At 51.0% G+C, this 16,554-nt stretch overlaps 2 protein-coding genes across 4 annotated transcripts in view; both read left to right on the top strand.

Moving 5' to 3' along the window:
- The window catches only part of MEI1 (meiotic double-stranded break formation protein 1), a 37,380-nt gene extending 29,252 nt beyond the window's left edge, over positions 1 to 8,128 (top strand). For both annotated transcript variants that reach the window (XM_032687325.1, XM_032687324.1), the window contains exons 24-31: positions 83 to 264; positions 1,708 to 1,789; positions 2,260 to 2,465; positions 3,212 to 3,293; positions 5,239 to 5,345; positions 6,174 to 6,305; positions 6,656 to 6,765; positions 7,906 to 8,128. In XM_032687325.1, the coding sequence (XP_032543216.1) occupies positions 83 to 264; positions 1,708 to 1,789; positions 2,260 to 2,465; positions 3,212 to 3,293; positions 5,239 to 5,345; positions 6,174 to 6,305; positions 6,656 to 6,765; positions 7,906 to 7,951 (947 nt within the window). In that variant the 3' untranslated portion in view covers positions 7,952 to 8,128. The remainder of the gene's footprint in view (positions 1 to 82; positions 265 to 1,707; positions 1,790 to 2,259; positions 2,466 to 3,211; positions 3,294 to 5,238; positions 5,346 to 6,173; positions 6,306 to 6,655; positions 6,766 to 7,905) is intronic.
- Positions 8,129 to 8,627: 499 nt separating this feature from the next.
- CCDC134 (coiled-coil domain containing 134) lies at positions 8,628 to 16,453 on the top strand. 2 transcript variants are annotated; one of them, XM_032687328.1, is made up of 7 exons: positions 8,628 to 8,737; positions 12,607 to 12,724; positions 13,552 to 13,673; positions 13,898 to 13,982; positions 14,262 to 14,443; positions 14,677 to 14,748; positions 15,101 to 16,453. In XM_032687328.1, exons 2-7 carry the CDS (start codon positions 12,622 to 12,624, stop codon positions 15,224 to 15,226), a joined length of 690 nt encoding a protein of 229 aa, XP_032543219.1. In that variant the 5' UTR covers positions 8,628 to 8,737; positions 12,607 to 12,621; the 3' UTR covers positions 15,227 to 16,453. The 2 variants fall into 2 exon arrangements, with proteins under 2 accessions (XP_032543219.1, XP_032543218.1); XM_032687327.1 differs by lacking the exon at positions 8,628 to 8,737 and adding an exon at positions 9,328 to 9,403.
- Positions 16,454 to 16,554: the final 101 nt, after the last annotated feature.

Below are 16,554 nucleotides of genomic sequence, written 5' to 3'. Positions count from 1 at the left end.
CTCTGCACTTCTCTTCTACTTGACAAGCTGGTTTAACCTATGCCATCCCATCACCTTCTCTTATTATGTTTCTCCCATGCAGCAGTGGCTGTGCTGCTCTCCAATGTGTCCTTGCTAGAACTCCTGCAGAAGGTTTTGGAATGCACCTGGTTGCGGTCCCCGCCCTCTGGACGTGCTTACCTGTCATCTGAAGATGCCTTGCTGTGCTCTGGATGGCTGTTGGTTGCATCCCTTTTGCTTTATCAGCATCGCTACAATACTGAGGTTAGTACCACTCTAGTGTTCAGAGTCAGCACATGGCTAAACCCTAAAAATAAATATGTGTGTGTGTGTATATATATATAATATATATATATATAATATCTTCATTAGCACAGGGAAGTTGTTTGCTTTGGCCTGGAATCTGATTGCCTTGATTCCTCTTTTGTTATTGTCCACAAGTTATTTCCTGCTGCAAGTTATTCTCCAGCAGGACTGGAAGCTAGCACGTTGCTGAAGGCTGAGACAGGAATTATGTAAGAGTTAGAGAAGGGCACAAATCCTGGGGGTGAAAGTGCGTACCCAGCCCTCCTGATCCAAATCACTTTCCTCTTTGGGACAGAGCAAAATGTACTTTAAGGCCTTTCTCAAGGAAAGACTGGGGGTGGAAGATACAGCTCCCATGTCGTAAACTGCTTTTTTGATACTAAAATGATCAATAGTTAAACAGCACAATCCAAACCTACTATTGGTAAGTAAGTGTTCAATATTAGCAAGCTCTTATGAATGTGGGCAGCTGTCATTGTATCTGATGCTTTGCAGTCCGACAAGAGAGCTAAGCTGGAGTTGTCAGCTAATAATAGAATTACAACTTTGAGGGAAGCACTTTCGAATGCCAACACAAGGGAGAATATTTCCTTTTGAAGTAATTACCCAAGCCTCTCTTGCTACTGGCTTTAGCAGAAGCCTGAGGATAAACATGGCTCATGGATAGCAGGCTGTCAAAGGCTTTGGCCTGTCAGTTCTCAGATGAGTAACCACTGCCCCTATGTTGTAGCAGCTACTCCTAGCTCTCCTGTTGAAGGAGTGAACCCAGTGGCCCTTATGCCTGCCTTCCCATACCAACTCTCAGTCTTACTGAAGAGTTTGAACCCTTCTGGGGCTCTCTCTGAGGCTTCATGGCACTGCTGCTCGATGGCTGCTCTGTGAGGGAAACAACATATTGCAGACTGCCCTCTCAAGCCGACCTTTCCTGTTTCCCCTAGTTCCCATGTCCCTAATCTGCTCTCCTCCCTTCACCCATGCCATAGTTCCTATCCCTGGGCTCTTGCAGGCTTCCCAGCTCCAGCAGGCAGGGACAGCTTCTTGCCACTGATGACTTTTGTCTGCCTGGCTTGTCAGTCTTGCTGACTGGCTGCTACTGCATGTGCTCAGCAGTCTGACAGCCACATGCCAGAAGGCCTGCAGGGAGTAATGAGAGTGAGACAGACAAGTAAGTTACACTGCGGTTTGGAAGCTGTGCAGGACTGGCAACTGGTGGTGAGTGAAACTTGAGGGCCTAATGATGTAACTCTCCTTTCTGGGTCAGTCTCCTGAAATCCTGTTGCTGTTCCCTTGTTTTTCAATCGTCATCATGGGGTAGCATCTAATGACTGGAAATATGTAAGGGAGATTTTTATCTGGTCCAAACCAGCACCCTTTTTTCTCTTCTATTTAATTCTCCTCTAGGTTCACCAAACACTCTCTCTAGACCTAACAGAAGTCCTCAATGCAGTCATCTTCAGGAATAAGAAGCCAGTCCTGCTCTTAGGTATTTTGCATCTGTTACAGGGATTTGGCTGGAAGCAGCCACTAGTACCATGCTACAAGCAACAAGGGAGAACTGGTGACTATGGAATGGGATGGTGGAGATGCTGGAGGGAATCTGGAATCTTTGGTCCATTTGGCATAACTGATCCATAAGTGTGTAACTAGTGGTGAGAAAGAGCAAAAGGGAACTGTCTGGAGTTCTGCTGTGTTTGGGCAAATCTTCCTTGGAGGTTGGTAGTGACATCTGGAACTGAGTGTGAACTGTGATAGTGTCTTGAGGAAGGAGATGAACATGGGAACTCATGTTGCCATTCCTGTTTGCAGCTGTTAGCAGCTGCCAAACAACTCTGGTGGGCTCTTAAGCTCAAATTTTCTCTCCTCACCCTCTCCCATGCTATTGCACAGGCACCAACACACAGGGCAGGGCAGAGGAAAACACTGACACACACTAATAAGCATCTCCCTGTCTAGTGAGCATCATGCAGTTCCTGAAAGCTGCTCTGCGCCAGAACTTCTCCTCCTCTCTGCTGGTGATTGCTGGCCAAAACATGGACCAAGGTGCTACTCAACCACAGCCATCATCATTGCAGGATGCTGCCTTGCACCCCCTTGCCACACAGCAGGTCTTCTCACTTGTTGTCAGTCTGCAGAACCTTTTGGTGCAAGTCCAGTTGCAGGTATATAAAATATGACTTTTGGAACAACACAAGTGTTGGGCTTCAAGCAGGAACATTAACCAGAGCAGAAACCACCCTGTTGCAGAATCAAAGGGGCTGCCTGTTTTTTCTCCTTCTGCCTGCATTTTCCACCCCTTACAGACATGTGATGAGGAGGAGGGAAAATGCTCTTGCTGCAGTGTAGTGCAGTGGGAAAGAAGGTAAATCAAGCTATGCGGTGCTCCCTGCTGCTGAACTGGGTAGCTGAAATTCTGTGTACTAATGACAGTCTCTGTTTTCCCATCTCCAGCTCTGCAGGGATGCAGAGGTCCACAGGGACAGACGTGGGAAAAGTGTAACAAATCCCAGTCTCTCCACTACCCACCAAAAGCAACGTGCTTTTGTGGGTAGTAAGTGCATCAGCATACATTTAACTTGCTCAAGTGATGCTGTGCTCCTGGGGTAATACATCAGTTTACATTTAACTCTCTTAAGCGATGTTGGGCTCCTATCTTTATTTTTTGGAGGCTGTTACTTAATATTTTTTTAGTCTCAGAATAAGTAGTCATGCCTTTGTCTGGCTCCTTGATGTGACATAATTTGGAGCACATTGCATCCCATGAAGGAGATGAAAGGTGTTAGTTTCCTGTGCTGAATAATCTTCAGATCCTGCCCTTTATGAATTTTCCTCTTGCATTAGCTGTTGACTGGGTTTGTTGTTTTTTTTTCTTTCCTTTCCTTCTTTTTTTCTTTTTTTGATATTCCAGAAAGACTTGCTTCTCTCTCAGGCTGTGGTTGCCTGCCTGGAAACCTTAGTGGAATACCTGTATGTCAGGAACCAAGATGTTGGTAAAGTCTTCCTGCTTTTTCTTCTTCTGGTTTCCCTCTTGCAGTGATTTTGAGCTCTTTGATCTCTATCCAGTAGCACTCTGTAGCAGATGCTTAATGAGTTTATGCCCAATATGAAAAATTATTTGTATGCCTAAAGTTAATCATGTGCTTTGTGGGGTAAAATCACAGTGCCTGACTCCCCTGGAGGCATGGGCCCTCACTTTGGCTTTGGACACTGAGATGCTTTCCAGAAGGTAAAAAGGCATTCTCCACCCCCATAAGAGTAAAAGGTTTGGGAATGGAAGGAGTATAGGAATAGGCTTTTACTTCCAGGCCAATTGTACCAAACCTTTAGACCATAAATATAGTGGGGGAGGATCTGAACGTGATGTGTCTTACAAGGATAATGTTGGTCACAGTTTGGCCCCGAGGGAAGGGAGAACAGGGTACTAGGCAGCCTTAGGGAATGGAAGACAGAAATTCTAGATTTCCAGGGGTGAGCGCTAACCTTGGTTTCCAGAGTCCATGTCAGACCTGATGTATACCATGCTTGCAATATAACATAATATGACAGCATTGTACAGTTGAGGAGGAAGCCTCAAGCCACAAAGTCCAGGTGCTGGCTCTGTTCTTAAACCAGAAAGTTCTCTGCTCACTTCAGTCATTTAAACACTAAGAGAGAAGGGGATGGAAGGAATGAACACCAGACAAAAGGGACACTGGTGGGAGAGATGAAGCGGTTGGATGAAGATGTAATACTGCAGATGAATGGCAACCAGTAGCTGATGGGAGGCTATTAAAAGGCTGGGTTAAAAAAAAAAAAAAAGTGGCATGTTATGGGGAGGCTCTGCTGATTTGGGATTAAGGTAATGGAGTGCTGCTTCAGCAGCAGCTGAACCTGTCACTTTGGCTGCTGTGGTGCTGAAGTTCACAACAGCAATAAGAGGAGTCTCCTTATTCCAAGCCGAATGAGGGTCATAGCTGGGTTTGGCTGAAAAATGCAAGAACACTGGAAAGAGTGTTTCCTGGACTCTGCCTCTAGGAGTTGATTCATCTGAGGCTTTTTAAAACCCTCTCTCAGTCCAGAGATTTTTCCAGAAGTGCAGAGCAGGCTCAGTGCTGGTACTTTCTTATTTCTAAAAAATACCCCCAAAAATATTTTACATTATTTTTAGTGTCGTTTTCCTATAGAAAAGATTCGTGTAGTGGCAATAGGGAGGTTATGTGACTGCCAGTGGAAAAGAGGCCTTTCTAACACTCTCGTGAGTTGCCATGGTATAACAAGTTATATCAGCTGACCTGTTGTAGTTGTTTATCCCATACTTCTAACCTGCAATAAATACAAGGTAACAAAATTTTAATTTTAGCATTTAATGGGAGACTTCATGCCACCACAGACTTATAAGCCTTACCTCATACGTGTTTATCATGTATATTCCTTAGTAAACTGACTGTTTGCATTGCTGCCATCAGCCTGGCTGGTCCCCACAGTATGCTGTCTGATGCAGATCCAAGCTCAGTTTGTGCAGCTTCTGTTGTAGGGCTTTCTTCATTCCCCAGAGGGTACTCTGCAGCTAAATAAAAACTGAGGTCAGGAGAGTTGTCCTCATATTAAAACCAGAGGTTATTATTTTTGAAACCCCAAGATAAAGATATTCCCTTACTATTTTATGACATGCACCCCAGGAGAAAGTTTCTCTTCCTGTACCAGCACAAAGATGGACAAAATGTATTTTCTGCTTTGAAAAGCTATTAAGCTTTTGTCCTTTTGACTAAACTTGCCCTAAGAGTGACAGATTAAAAAGCAAGTAAGAACATAGCAAACTATCCCCTTAGTATTTCACAGCATGGGGTCTAGAAGAGAAAACTTGGGGTCAGTATTGAAGATTGTCCTTAGCTGGGTTCAGCCTGTCACTTGGGCAATTTTACAGCTGTCTTTCATTGGCTTCTCCTTCTGTCCCAGCTCTACATGTTGCTTCACAGCCATGGCACCGATTCCTGCTCTTCACACTACTCAATGGGGGCCAGAAGTCCTTTCTGCAGCCAGAAGTTCTGAGGCTGATGACTTTGGTGAGCAGGAGAAGGGCAAGCTGTTCTCCATTTTTGCCAGTATGTTGGTACAATGCATGTGGGTCAGTTATTGGAACTTAACCTGCTACACACACCCAATCTCAGATACTGCTGTGGCTTTGTCTGGCACTATATTAGTGACCTATATTAATAATGATACTTTCGAGTGAACTTCCCTTCCACACCCTGCAGAAACTGACTGCTGTTAGCGAGTACTTCCTGTTCTTCTGGTGTTTGTAGCATTTATTTATAACATCTAGGACCCCTGGGGGGAGAGAGGAAACCTGCAGAGAACATACAACTGCTGTTACCAGTCAGGGAGCAAGCTGACTGCTTGGCATCACAGCTTGTCTCCCCATCTTCAGCCTTACAGACATGACTTTTCAGGGCAGGGAGTTAGCACAATATACTACCTTGCTGTATGTGGGGCCTGTGGGCTAGAGGGGGAATGTGGTCCTACCCAGCAGAAATACTGAAGATAAAGCCCTCTTGGCAGTGGATGAGAGGAAGGGGCTATTAATGCGAACCTTCCCCCTCCAAATACAAGACGGGTCTGTGAGTATTTGCTGCTTTATTTCAGTTTTAAAAGGTTACCTGATTTATTTTAGTTACTTCCCGACCTAAACCAAAATAAATATGACTATAAATCAGAGCACTGTAAACACAGATTCTTGCACTGGTTCTATTAGAGGTGGTATAAAAATCAGGCCTGTGGTTAGGGTGTTGCAGCATCCCATTACATAGAAGAGGTCTTTGCAGGCGATGAGTCACTGTTGCAGTCTGCGGGTCTTTCACTATTTAATGCCTCTATTTTTTCCTTTGTTCAAGTTTGTGAGATATCAGAGCAGCAATATTATTTCTCAAAAAGAAATTAGCCAGATTCTTCAGGAGGCAGCAGAAGCCAACTTAGCAGAACTGCCTGAGGCCACATCTTGTGCTCTTCACATCTTCCTTTGTCAGGTAAGAAAGCAGTGACTGCCGAGGAAAATTGGAAGAGAATCCCTGGGTGTTTGCTTTAGCCTTTGATGGGGAGCCATAAACTTCCTTTTGAGGAGGCTACAGTAAGGTGAAGAGGAGTCCTGCAGCTACTACCTTGGCCTACTGCCCCGAGGGGTGTACAGTGGAATCAGAAAGGGAGTGATGCCAGTCACTGCCTAAACTATGTCATCAGATTGGGTGGCCCCTTGATTACCCCCCAGATCAAAGTCTGAAGATTTCATTGCTCTGTGTGGAGATGAGGGAGGGAGTATAAAGGAACAAACCCAACAGTTTTCTGGAACAGTTGGTCATTCTTTCTTCTGACTGCTCAGATTCAGAGCAGTCATTACCAGGTGGAGCCAGTGCAGTCAGGGACCATTCAGACCTTGCTGGATCGTCTCCTGGGACAGAGGACCACATGTGTAAAACATCAGGACATTGTGTATCCTTTGCTGGGCAAATGCCTTTGATAGGTGATGTGAGTGGTAGGTGTAACAAAGGTTGGAAGGGATACTTAAGCTGCTGTTCCTTCTCTTGTTCCAGCTGAAGGCAAACAAAATTGAAAAACTGAGTGGTTGCTACACTTGACTAACTTTGGGATGAAAGACTTTATCATCTCCTAATCTGAGAAGATGTTTGGGAAATGCAGAGACATTTGGGATGAATGATGGGTCTCTGTGCAGGGCTTGCATTCATCTATAAGGCAGAGGTGGTCTGATGAAAGGGGAGCAGGTTGGGGAGTCTGACTTCAAAGCAGTAACGATCTCTGTATTGATTTTCCTGGAGTATGAGCAATGAGTTAACCTCTGTCTGCATGCTGGCTACTGCTGGTATGCCCATGAAGTAGTGAAAACCCAAAGATGACTCAGGCACTTTCGAAGTGCAGGGAGCATTTGGGAACCAGTGAGGGGAGTTAGCAAATTTTATTCTGCTTGGCCCTAGAGTTGCCCGCTGAGAACTGAATCCTCCTTTTCTCTGGGGATGGAGTTGGAGCCACTCCCAGATTCCTTGTGGAGAAAGAGGGAGCCTGGTGCAATATTTGGTTATTTCCCAAACTTTTCTTTGCCTTCCTGTTTTCATCATGCTGCATTGCCTTGCCTCAGACATATAGCAGTGATGGAAGTGGCCAGGGCCACTGATTTCCTGTTGGTAGGGGGTCTTCCTTCACTGTGGAACACCATCATCAGCCATATGCAGGATGTGCAGTGGGTGAGGTATTTTTTCCATGAGGAGTAGCTTGTCTTTGTGCTTACCCCCAATGTGATACTACTTCTCTGTTGTGGGACACCGAGAGGGCAAGTTGTCCTGGTGGAAACCATCCAGATAGTCATGAACAGGGAAGACAAAATCCTCTGGTCAAACTCAAGCTTTGACATCAATTTTGTTGAGAAAGAATTTTTCTTCAGGTTTACCTACACTGATGTTTTTTGCATGTGTTGGGAGTGGGGCTCCATGGCTTGGGGAGGCTTGGTTTAGTAATGAAAACCTCCTGTCAGTGGTATGTCAAATGTGGGAATTCCCATAGCATGCTGGAGTTTAGCCATGCCTTTCCTTTGGTTTCCACTCATGATGCCAATGACAGATGTCTGGGAAGCGTGGCAGTGTCCCTCTCACACATTGGCAACTGAAATGAGAAGATGTGGTGTGCAGAGCAGAGGAAAAAGGCAAGAATGGAGCAGAAGACCCCATCCTGCCATTTATTCCCAGTGAATAGCAGAGAGAGAAGATGGACAAAGGAAGTAATTTGTTGCTCATTTTGAGAAAAAGGTTTGCTGAAACTCATTTATAAAGTTCTGTTGCTGAAACGGCTCAGTTTCTTTTTCTGTGCAGGGTGAGGCTTGGTTGATGCCCTTCAGCTATCAAACTACAGACCTACCGGGGGAAACGATGGCGTAGAGGGATGCCATGGAAGAGGTGCTCTGCTCACCCGCCTTGGCTCATGGCTCTCCGGGATGGCCCCTTAGCTCTGGGCCGGCAGGGGCAGCGGGGGCTCAGCGAGGACCCCGGGGAAGCAGGATATGCCGCGTGTGCCATGGTGCTGAGTAGACTTCTTCCAGCTCACGAGTGACTCCTTCGACTACAGCTCCAGCCCCCACTGTCCTGTTGCCTCCACACCCTTTAAGTGTCCCGTTCCCGTCGAGGCTCTAATTAACGGGGTTCCTTCCCTCGCGGAGCCGGGAGAAACCCTCCCACAACGAGAGCGGCCCCGACGGGGGGAAACCTCCCGGCGCCGGAGGCCCAAACCCGGGCAGCCCCGCCGGTGCGGGGCCGGTGCCGGGGCGGGGCGGGGACTCAGGAAGTGACACGGCGGGGCGGAGCGGGGAAGCGGCGGCGGCGGCAGCGGCATGGCAGCGCGGCGGGCGTGAGCGCCGGCCTCGGCACCCGGCATCCGGCACCCGGCTCCCGACCCGCAGGTGAGGGACAGCCTGCGGGGGCGGCGGGGAGCCTTCCCCGTCCCGGGAGTCACAGCGGGGCCGGAGGGCGCTGCCCGGCCGCGGCAGGGCAGGAGGGAAGGGCGAGAGCAGCCCAGGCACCGCTCCGGGGACACGGCGGGGCGGGGGTGGCCGGGAGCGGTCCCAGGGAAGGGCCCTCCTGGGCAGCCGGGGTGGCCGGGGAGCGGCGCGGGCAGTGCGGCCCCGAGGCACTTCGCTGGACCCTGGGTTAAAGGGCTGTGCCCGACGGGCTCTGCCTGCCATCGCCGCCCTGGCCCCGCGCGGGAGCGGCGGGAGGAGCGGACCTCCGCAGCCCGGGGAGCTGCCGTCCTACCCCGAGGGTTCGCATCCCCTATGTGCCGCCTGCTGCGTCCACTTGACACGGCTGCGGCTGGGTTACCCGCAGCGCGGCCGGGGTACTGTCGGCTAATCCCGTTTCCACTCCACTGTCCCTCTGTGACTACCGTTAGTTTCAGCGATGCTTGCGGGAGAACCTCCATCTCCCTGTGCCCGCGGCCGCCTGAGACCCTCGGGGTGCTGCTGACCCCCTCCGGCAGGACGGGAGGCTAGGGATGGGCTGGGATGGACCCGTTCCTGATGGAAATCACAGCACCTCGCTGGCTTCTGCCGGGGATGACAAACTGTGTGGTGCGTGAGCTCTGGGCTTGGCGGCTGGGGGACTTTGGAGACAAGCAGGTGTAAATGGCCGGTGTTTCAACTGAAGCAGCTGGTCCTCTAAGCCCCATGGGGAACTGTCCGAGCAGAAGTCTGAGCAGCAGTGTTTCACTTCCAAAGCTTTTCGTTCAGTTGTGACAAGAGATTAATCCTCATATGGTTGTTGGAGAAGCGGCTCGGGAATGGATTCATGGGGTAGGGAGTTTTCATTTCTTGTTTTGCCACAGTGTGCTCCTGGCACAGGCAGGCTGATGATGCTTTCCCCCTGCAATTCAGTGCCCTGCGGAGGAGAGATGGGGGGTACTGCAAAAGTCCCTCTTGAGAACCAAAGTGTGGCAGCGTGGCTCTGCCTTGCAAGCTCATTAAGTGAATAAATCTCAGGGATGCTTGGTTCACACGGGGCTCTTGCAGGAAAATTTATAAAGTCATTAAAAACATTTTAATGGAAAGTACTAACCATCTATAACACGGCATCTGTTGTCATGTCTTTGGAAAAAAACATCTAAATTAAGAGGATGGGAGACAGCGAGACAGACTGGTGGGCTTTCTGCTGAAACAGACAGCTGGCCAGGGCTGTGAGGGAATATCGGTGGAAACTCCTTCCCATCTGTAGCATCAGGCCAGGCCTTGGCTCCCTGGACTGCTCTGGGAACATGAGGCAGAGCTGTCTTTGGCAGGAATCAGTTCAGCAAGGAGTAGGGAGGAGCAGCTCTGTGGTGTTTCCATCTCATTCCTCAGCAGGTGTGAAGACAGAGTTCATGGGGAAAGTGTGGAGGAACATCTGCAAGGAGCTTTGGCATCTCTGCACTTACACAGTCTGGCCTGGAGAGGAGGGAATGTCCTCTGCTGTTAAAATGTGATGAAATGAGCAGGGCAGCGAAGGAAAATAAATTTGAGGTGGTCCCACATGGCATCAGCAGCCTCACATTCCCTGTGGGAGAGGGAAACAACCTGGGTCCTGCTTCATTTTTGCTGGGGTGATTCAGCTCTGATGGACAATGTCAGTAATTAGCTTCGATGTGAGAATGAGTGCCAGCAGGAAAGGGGTCAGACCAAAAGGTGATGGGCTTCTAGTATGGCGTGGTTCTCCAGTCCTCTGCTTCCAACCTTGTCCCGTGGCACAGTCGTTAGGGCTGGTGCAGGAGGATTTGTAAAGTAATTGAAAACATTCTCATCGAAAACACTGACCATATATACTGCAGCATCTGTAGATCATATCTCTGGAAAAGCCCATCACTGTTCTGAGACTTGGAAGCACCCAGGCAGGCTGGTGGACCTTCTACTGCAGCAACCAGCTGGTTGGCAACTGCTTTGGCCGAGAGCTTCACTTTGCTCTGCTGCTGCCTTGAACAGAGTTTCTTGCAGCTGAACTTCTTCCCCCTTGGAGCGACCATTTAATATCCTGCGGCCACCCAGCTCCCATGTTGGAAGCAGAGGATGCGGTAGCCCCTGCCCTGACCAGGCATGCTGGGACTGCCACTGGCAGCGTGGCAGAGCTGTTGTGGGCAGCATTTCTACTGTTTGTCTTCCAGCCTGGTCTGGTGGCCACTGGCTGCCTCCAACATCTCTCTCCAATTCTCCATGACCATGGCAAATAACCAGCCTGGTCCTTACGGTCGCATGTCCGATCCAAGGGGCAAACAGTAGTCCATGTCCCAGGGCAGTCGCACTTAGTGCTTTTGAGTTGCTGCACTTCCTCCTCCCTGAGAGCCTGGGAGGGAGTAAGCAGCTGTGGGGGGCTCTACAGAGGGGAGACCCACACCACCTTGCTGAGCCAGGCCTTAGGTCCTTGGGTCATGTTTTTTGGCAGGGTGAAGCAGTCTTCTGGGAGCCAACCAGGCTGGTGGGTTCAGCAGAGTATCTGTTTGCCTGGGCTGAAGAATTTTTCCTTACAGCCTTGGCTTGTCAGTGTGCTTTGTGGAGTTCAGGATTGCTGGAATATGGCTTAATCCTAGCACCACAGTGGGCAGAGGGGACAGACTCAGACCTGGTGTGGGGGACTTGTGCTGCCGTTCTGGCTCTGCATTGTGTCCAAAACATGGGGTGTGTTGTTGAGCCCACACCATGGCCAGCTGTGTCTTCCTCGGTAAAGCTGGTTGTATTTACTCTGATCTGTTCCCTTCCAGGGGTACCTTTTACAAAGCACAACAGCAAAATAATTCAGAGGGTTTCTCGTGTTTGCCCTATGCTGTTCTCCTTCCCCCACTGGGGTTGTGAAGGTGCTTGGCTCAGCCTCAGCAGGAGGTGTATGGCGGGAGCTGCTGCTGATCTTTGCAAGGCTGGGAGAGATGCTGGTGCTGCCTGCTTTGCCTCTCTCATGGACCCAGGGTTGAACAAATTGTATTATTTTTGAAAAAGAAAAACAATAAGAAAAAAGCAAGAAGCGATTTGTTTCTTTTCCACTATTCGGGCATTGCAGAGAGAAGTTTGCCCAGGCAGGCGAGCATGGGTTCAGGAGGTCAGTGTATCAGAGGATGAGGGCAGCTCTGGTGGCTTTACACATCTGCCTTTACCTCAGGAACAGGGGGCAGCATGGGCAATGCCTCTGAAGAAGCTACTGCCTCTGTAATTGCCAGTGGCTGCTGCTTGACTCAGTGGAAACCTTGTCCCTGCGGATGTCCTTGTTTGGGGCAAGGAGGAAGTTACCACCAGGTCACCCAACTGTTGCTTTTTGGCGTGGGGTCTGCAGCTGGCACCTGGCTGATGGTGAGGGAAAGGGTCCAGGTACCAGCACCCCAAGGGGTGAAGGGAGATGGCTGTGTGTAGCTCAGCCCCTTGGCAATCCTCACTATCCACCCCTGCTGTTTCAGTTGCTGGGCTGCTCTAACTCACAAACCCAGCAAAAAGCTAGCTGTTATTTTTGGGAGAACAGGTAGGACTTAATTTTTCTTCTGGGTCAGTGCTGAGTCAGATCCCTGGGGGCCCAGCCAACAATGGAGGCAGGTAGAGAGGAGGAGAAGAGAGACCTCACAGGGGAGAGCAGGCTGGCTGCAGCATCACCCCGTGGCTCTGCTCTGGTGACTGTCTCCCTCAAACCCTCACGGGGACAAGGGAGAGGTGGGCAAGGACCCTGATGCCAAATGCAATGTGCTGTTGGTCTCAAGTGGTTTGTGTGACTTTTCCTTTTCATAAGTCTCCTCACTGGTTGTTGGTTTTGTTGGTCTGTTTTTTTCCAGGTTGCAGTGGCCAACATGGATTTTTTCTTCATCTGCCCTTTTCTGCTGGTGCTGCTGCTACCTCGAGGCAGCTTCGCAGACCTGGAAAAACAGAGGGTAGACTCTGGCTTGGAAATCTGTATCCTCTGCAGCCTGCTCCTTGTGACTCAAATACGCACTCATGCCTACTGAGGCTGGAGGGAGCTCATGTGCAGGGAAAGGGTCAGAGACCACAGAAAAGGCAGAGGGAAGTGGAAAAGAGAGAATTCAGAAGCACTGGGAAATTGCTGCTTTGCTCTTCTGTAGAAGGGTTTTAGCCAAGCTCCTGGTTTTGCTAGCCAAGTGCCTGGCTTGGTGCAGGAGCAGAAATGGTGGTGGTGCCTGGTGTTCTGCTTTTTCTTTCTGCTCCATCATGCTGGGCACTGAGCGTGTTTCCCAGTCTGCACTTGGAAGTGGCATGGCCAGCTGAGTGGCAGAGCACACCTGGGATCTCAGTGCTTTGGGGTCACCACTTTGGGGTCACTGGGATGGTTGGAGACGACTTTTGGGCTTGTGGCACTTGGACTTCTCTGTGCCACAGGCATTTATTGCCCATGAGAAGGTGGGCTAATGCAAGCCCTTCTTAGCATGCAGCAGCATCCCCTGGTGAGCAGGCAAAGTATGAAAAGATATTTAGTATGTGGAGACACATATGGGGAAAGTGGGAGTTCATGTTCCTCCTCCAGCCCCTCAGTCAGAGCATGGACTGGCAAGTAGAAAGCTCCTCACTTGCTCTCAGCATTGTTAAAGGCCCTGCTGGGGTGTCTGGGCAAGGGGGCTTACTGGAAATCTTTGTTTCATCCTGACTCAGATGCTGCCCCCCAGCCCTCAGGCACGCCGTGGAGAACTGGGGGGACTGGGATGGTGCAGAGGGGCATGGGAGCCAGAGGTGGCAGAGTACCAGCAGTGCCCTTGACACTGTTGCAGATAAGAAGCTGTTTGAGGTTAAGCGCAAGGACCAGATGAATGCGCTGAAGAATCTGATTGAGCTCAATGACGTCAACCAGCAGTACAAAATCATTGACATCATGCTCAAGGGACTCTTCAAAGTGAGCCACAGCACGGGCCACGCTTGGTGGGGCTGGGAAGGGTGGGCCAAAGTGGGGAGGGCTGGGGGGCCTCCATGGGGTCAAAGAGAAGAATTGTGTGGCTAGTGAGCTTTAGGACCTGAAGGGAGGATGCTATGGGGCTTCAAAGTGGGGCAGCTGGGGCAGCACCTCGAGGGTACAGGGAAGAGCTGGCAAGACAGGGCAGTAACTGAGGGTTCTGGCAGGTGCTGGAAGACTCTCGTGCTGTGCTCATTGCTGCTGATGTGCCTCCCGACGGGCCTTTCCCTCAGGATGAGAAGATAAAAGATGGTAGGTCCTCTCCGGTCCTTACTCCCCCTCCTTTTTTGAGTGCTCTGGTGCATCACAGACATTCCTCCTGGGACTGGCACCGGGGTAAGTACAAAACCCCTGTGTATCCAGGCCAGACCTGGGCTTGACTCTGTCTGTCAGGGACCTTATTGTTGCCTCTGACTAGTTTGTACTGGGGAACCTACCCATTTTAACTCAGCCTCCCTACCTCCTGGTGGGGACATAAGTGCCAGTAGGATGGGGCATGTGTGATGATGGGGTTGGTGGCTGTCCCCACAGCATACTCCCACGTAGTGGAGAATACTGCCTTCTTCGGGGATGTCGTCCTGCGCTTCCCCAAGATTGTGCACCACTATTTCGACCACAACTCCAACTGGAACAGCCTCATCCGCTGGGGCATCGGCTTCTGCAACCTGACGGGTGTGTTCGAGCAGGGACCCCACTCCCAGGTCCTGCGGCTGGTATGGCTCCTGGTCCCCCCTGCCGTGTCCCTACTCTGCTGCTTAGGCTGGGGGGTGAGGTTTTTGGGGTAAAAGGAGGGCAGGAGGAGTGTACTCCATGGCTGAGGGCTGTCCTTGGGCTGAGTGATGGGAGAAGAGCATAGAACATAGATGGAGCTGGTGGGGAGGAGGGGATCCTGGTCACAGTAAGGGGAGAGTGTGGTCTCCGATGTGGTCTCCGCTTTGCTCTGCAGATGGCTCAGGAGCTGGGAATCAGCGAGAAATCACCCGATTACCGCAATCCCTTTAAAACGGACCACTCAGAGGTAAGACAGCAATGCTGCCAGCTCACCTTGTGGCCTTTCCCCATCGCAGCTCCAGGCAGCTGGCTGGGGAATGGAACAGGTGTCTCGTGGGGAATAGCCAAAACCCCACTGAGGAAGCATGGCTGAAACACATTGAATTCATTGGCTGGGCTGCAGTTGACTTTAGGCACCTGGTACCATCTCCTCTCTCTTGTGGCCACCTGCCCCATGGTCGAGATCCTATTTGCCTCATGCCACATCCGTCCTCAAGCCCCCTGGCACCATGAGGCTTGCGCGTTGGCTTTGGCAGGGGGTTGTGCCTCTGGGAGGCTTTGGGGCTCTCCCATCCTGACCCCTTGCTGTCAATCCACAGTTTTTCCCCAGTGCTGACACCTTTCAGAAGGCGCTGAGGGATGAGGAGAAGAGGAGGAAGAAGGAGGAGAAGCGGAAGGAGATCCGCAAGGGCCCGCGCATCTCCCGCTCACAGTCGGAGCTGTAGCGTGCAGGGGCTTGCGCCTTGCAGTGGGGGCGACACCACTGGGAGACAGAGTGGCTCGCTCCCTCTTGGCAGCCTTTGGCCAGTGCCTGGCGGTCCCCTTTCCATTTGTGCCGTGGGTTTTGTTTTGTTGCCTTTCCCTTTTGTTCAGTGGAGATCGGGTGGCAGTGCTGGTGGGTTGCCCCAGTGCAGCTGGAGTGGGGTATGCCTTCCCCACAGCTAAAGCACAGACTAAAGGAAAAGCAGTGGGGCCATCCCCTGGGCTGACTGGGGTGCTGCTGCCTGTGGGGAAGTAGGATGTGGGGGACATGCTGTGCCTGAGGAGCCCAGGAATCCCTCCACTCCGCAGCACACTCTACACTGAACCTGCCTCCTCCAACATGGTTGGGCTGGGGAGTGCATCACACCAAACAGCCTCATGAGCAATGCTGCTTCTCTCAGTTTTGGTTTTCGTTTTGTTAAACTGGTGATCTCATTGGCACCCCCCATCCGGCTCTACCTGGTCTCTGCACAGCTGCTACCTCTGCCAGATCAGCTCTCCCCTCTTCCCAGCGGCTCTCTTACCGAGGAACATGCATTTCATTGTTCAGATGTAGTTTAAAAGGCCGACAGCATCTGTTCTGGCCCGATGGCATCTTGTTCTCCTATGCAGCCACCACTGGGCGTTCCCGCAGGGAGGCAAACACACGGTGAATTTTTTGAAGGAATTTCAGTACTTGGCCTCTTTGCAGCCAATGGGTGGCTGTAGTGCAAGCCCTGCTGATACTGAAGGTACTGGGGAACCAGCCCCCAGCTGCTGTGAGCCTATGCTGTGAGCCATGCCCTGCCCCTGCCATCCTGCCCCCATCCCTCCTCTGCAGCGCTCGTCCTCTCTAAGTTAGACTCCAAAGCCTCTTTGGCAGAGGGACAGCCGGATAAGGGCATGTGGGGATAGCAGGGCCGAAGCAGGGAGCGAGCCAGCTGGGGAGCAGAGGTGAGGGGCTGGCCCGGGGACCTGGCACAAGCCCCCTGCTGTTTCCCACCATCGCTGATGACCTCGCACCAGAGGAGGCTCTTGCAGAGGGACCATCCCCGAGAAGCGGGTGCTCTGTGCCGGGCTGGAAGCATCGCAGCCTTTGGGAAAGGGGAAACGTCCTGAATTTTTAACAGCAGAGCCAAGTCTCTCCAGTGGGGGGGTGGCAGTGGGCGTGAGTTTGGTTTTTTTTTTTTAATAAAATTGACTTTATTTTATTTTGTTTTATTTTTTTTAAGTAAAAGAAGCGTGGCTTTTGCTCCCGTTCCGGGGGGGGAGCGGGTGCGCGCCACAGGGCGTCGAGGCTGGGCCCCCCAGG

This window comes from Chiroxiphia lanceolata, chromosome 5, assembly GCF_009829145.1.
Source record: "Chiroxiphia lanceolata isolate bChiLan1 chromosome 5, bChiLan1.pri, whole genome shotgun sequence".
NCBI lineage: Eukaryota > Metazoa > Chordata > Aves > Passeriformes > Pipridae > Chiroxiphia > Chiroxiphia lanceolata.
This window is presented reverse-complemented; position numbering and strand designations above follow the sequence as displayed.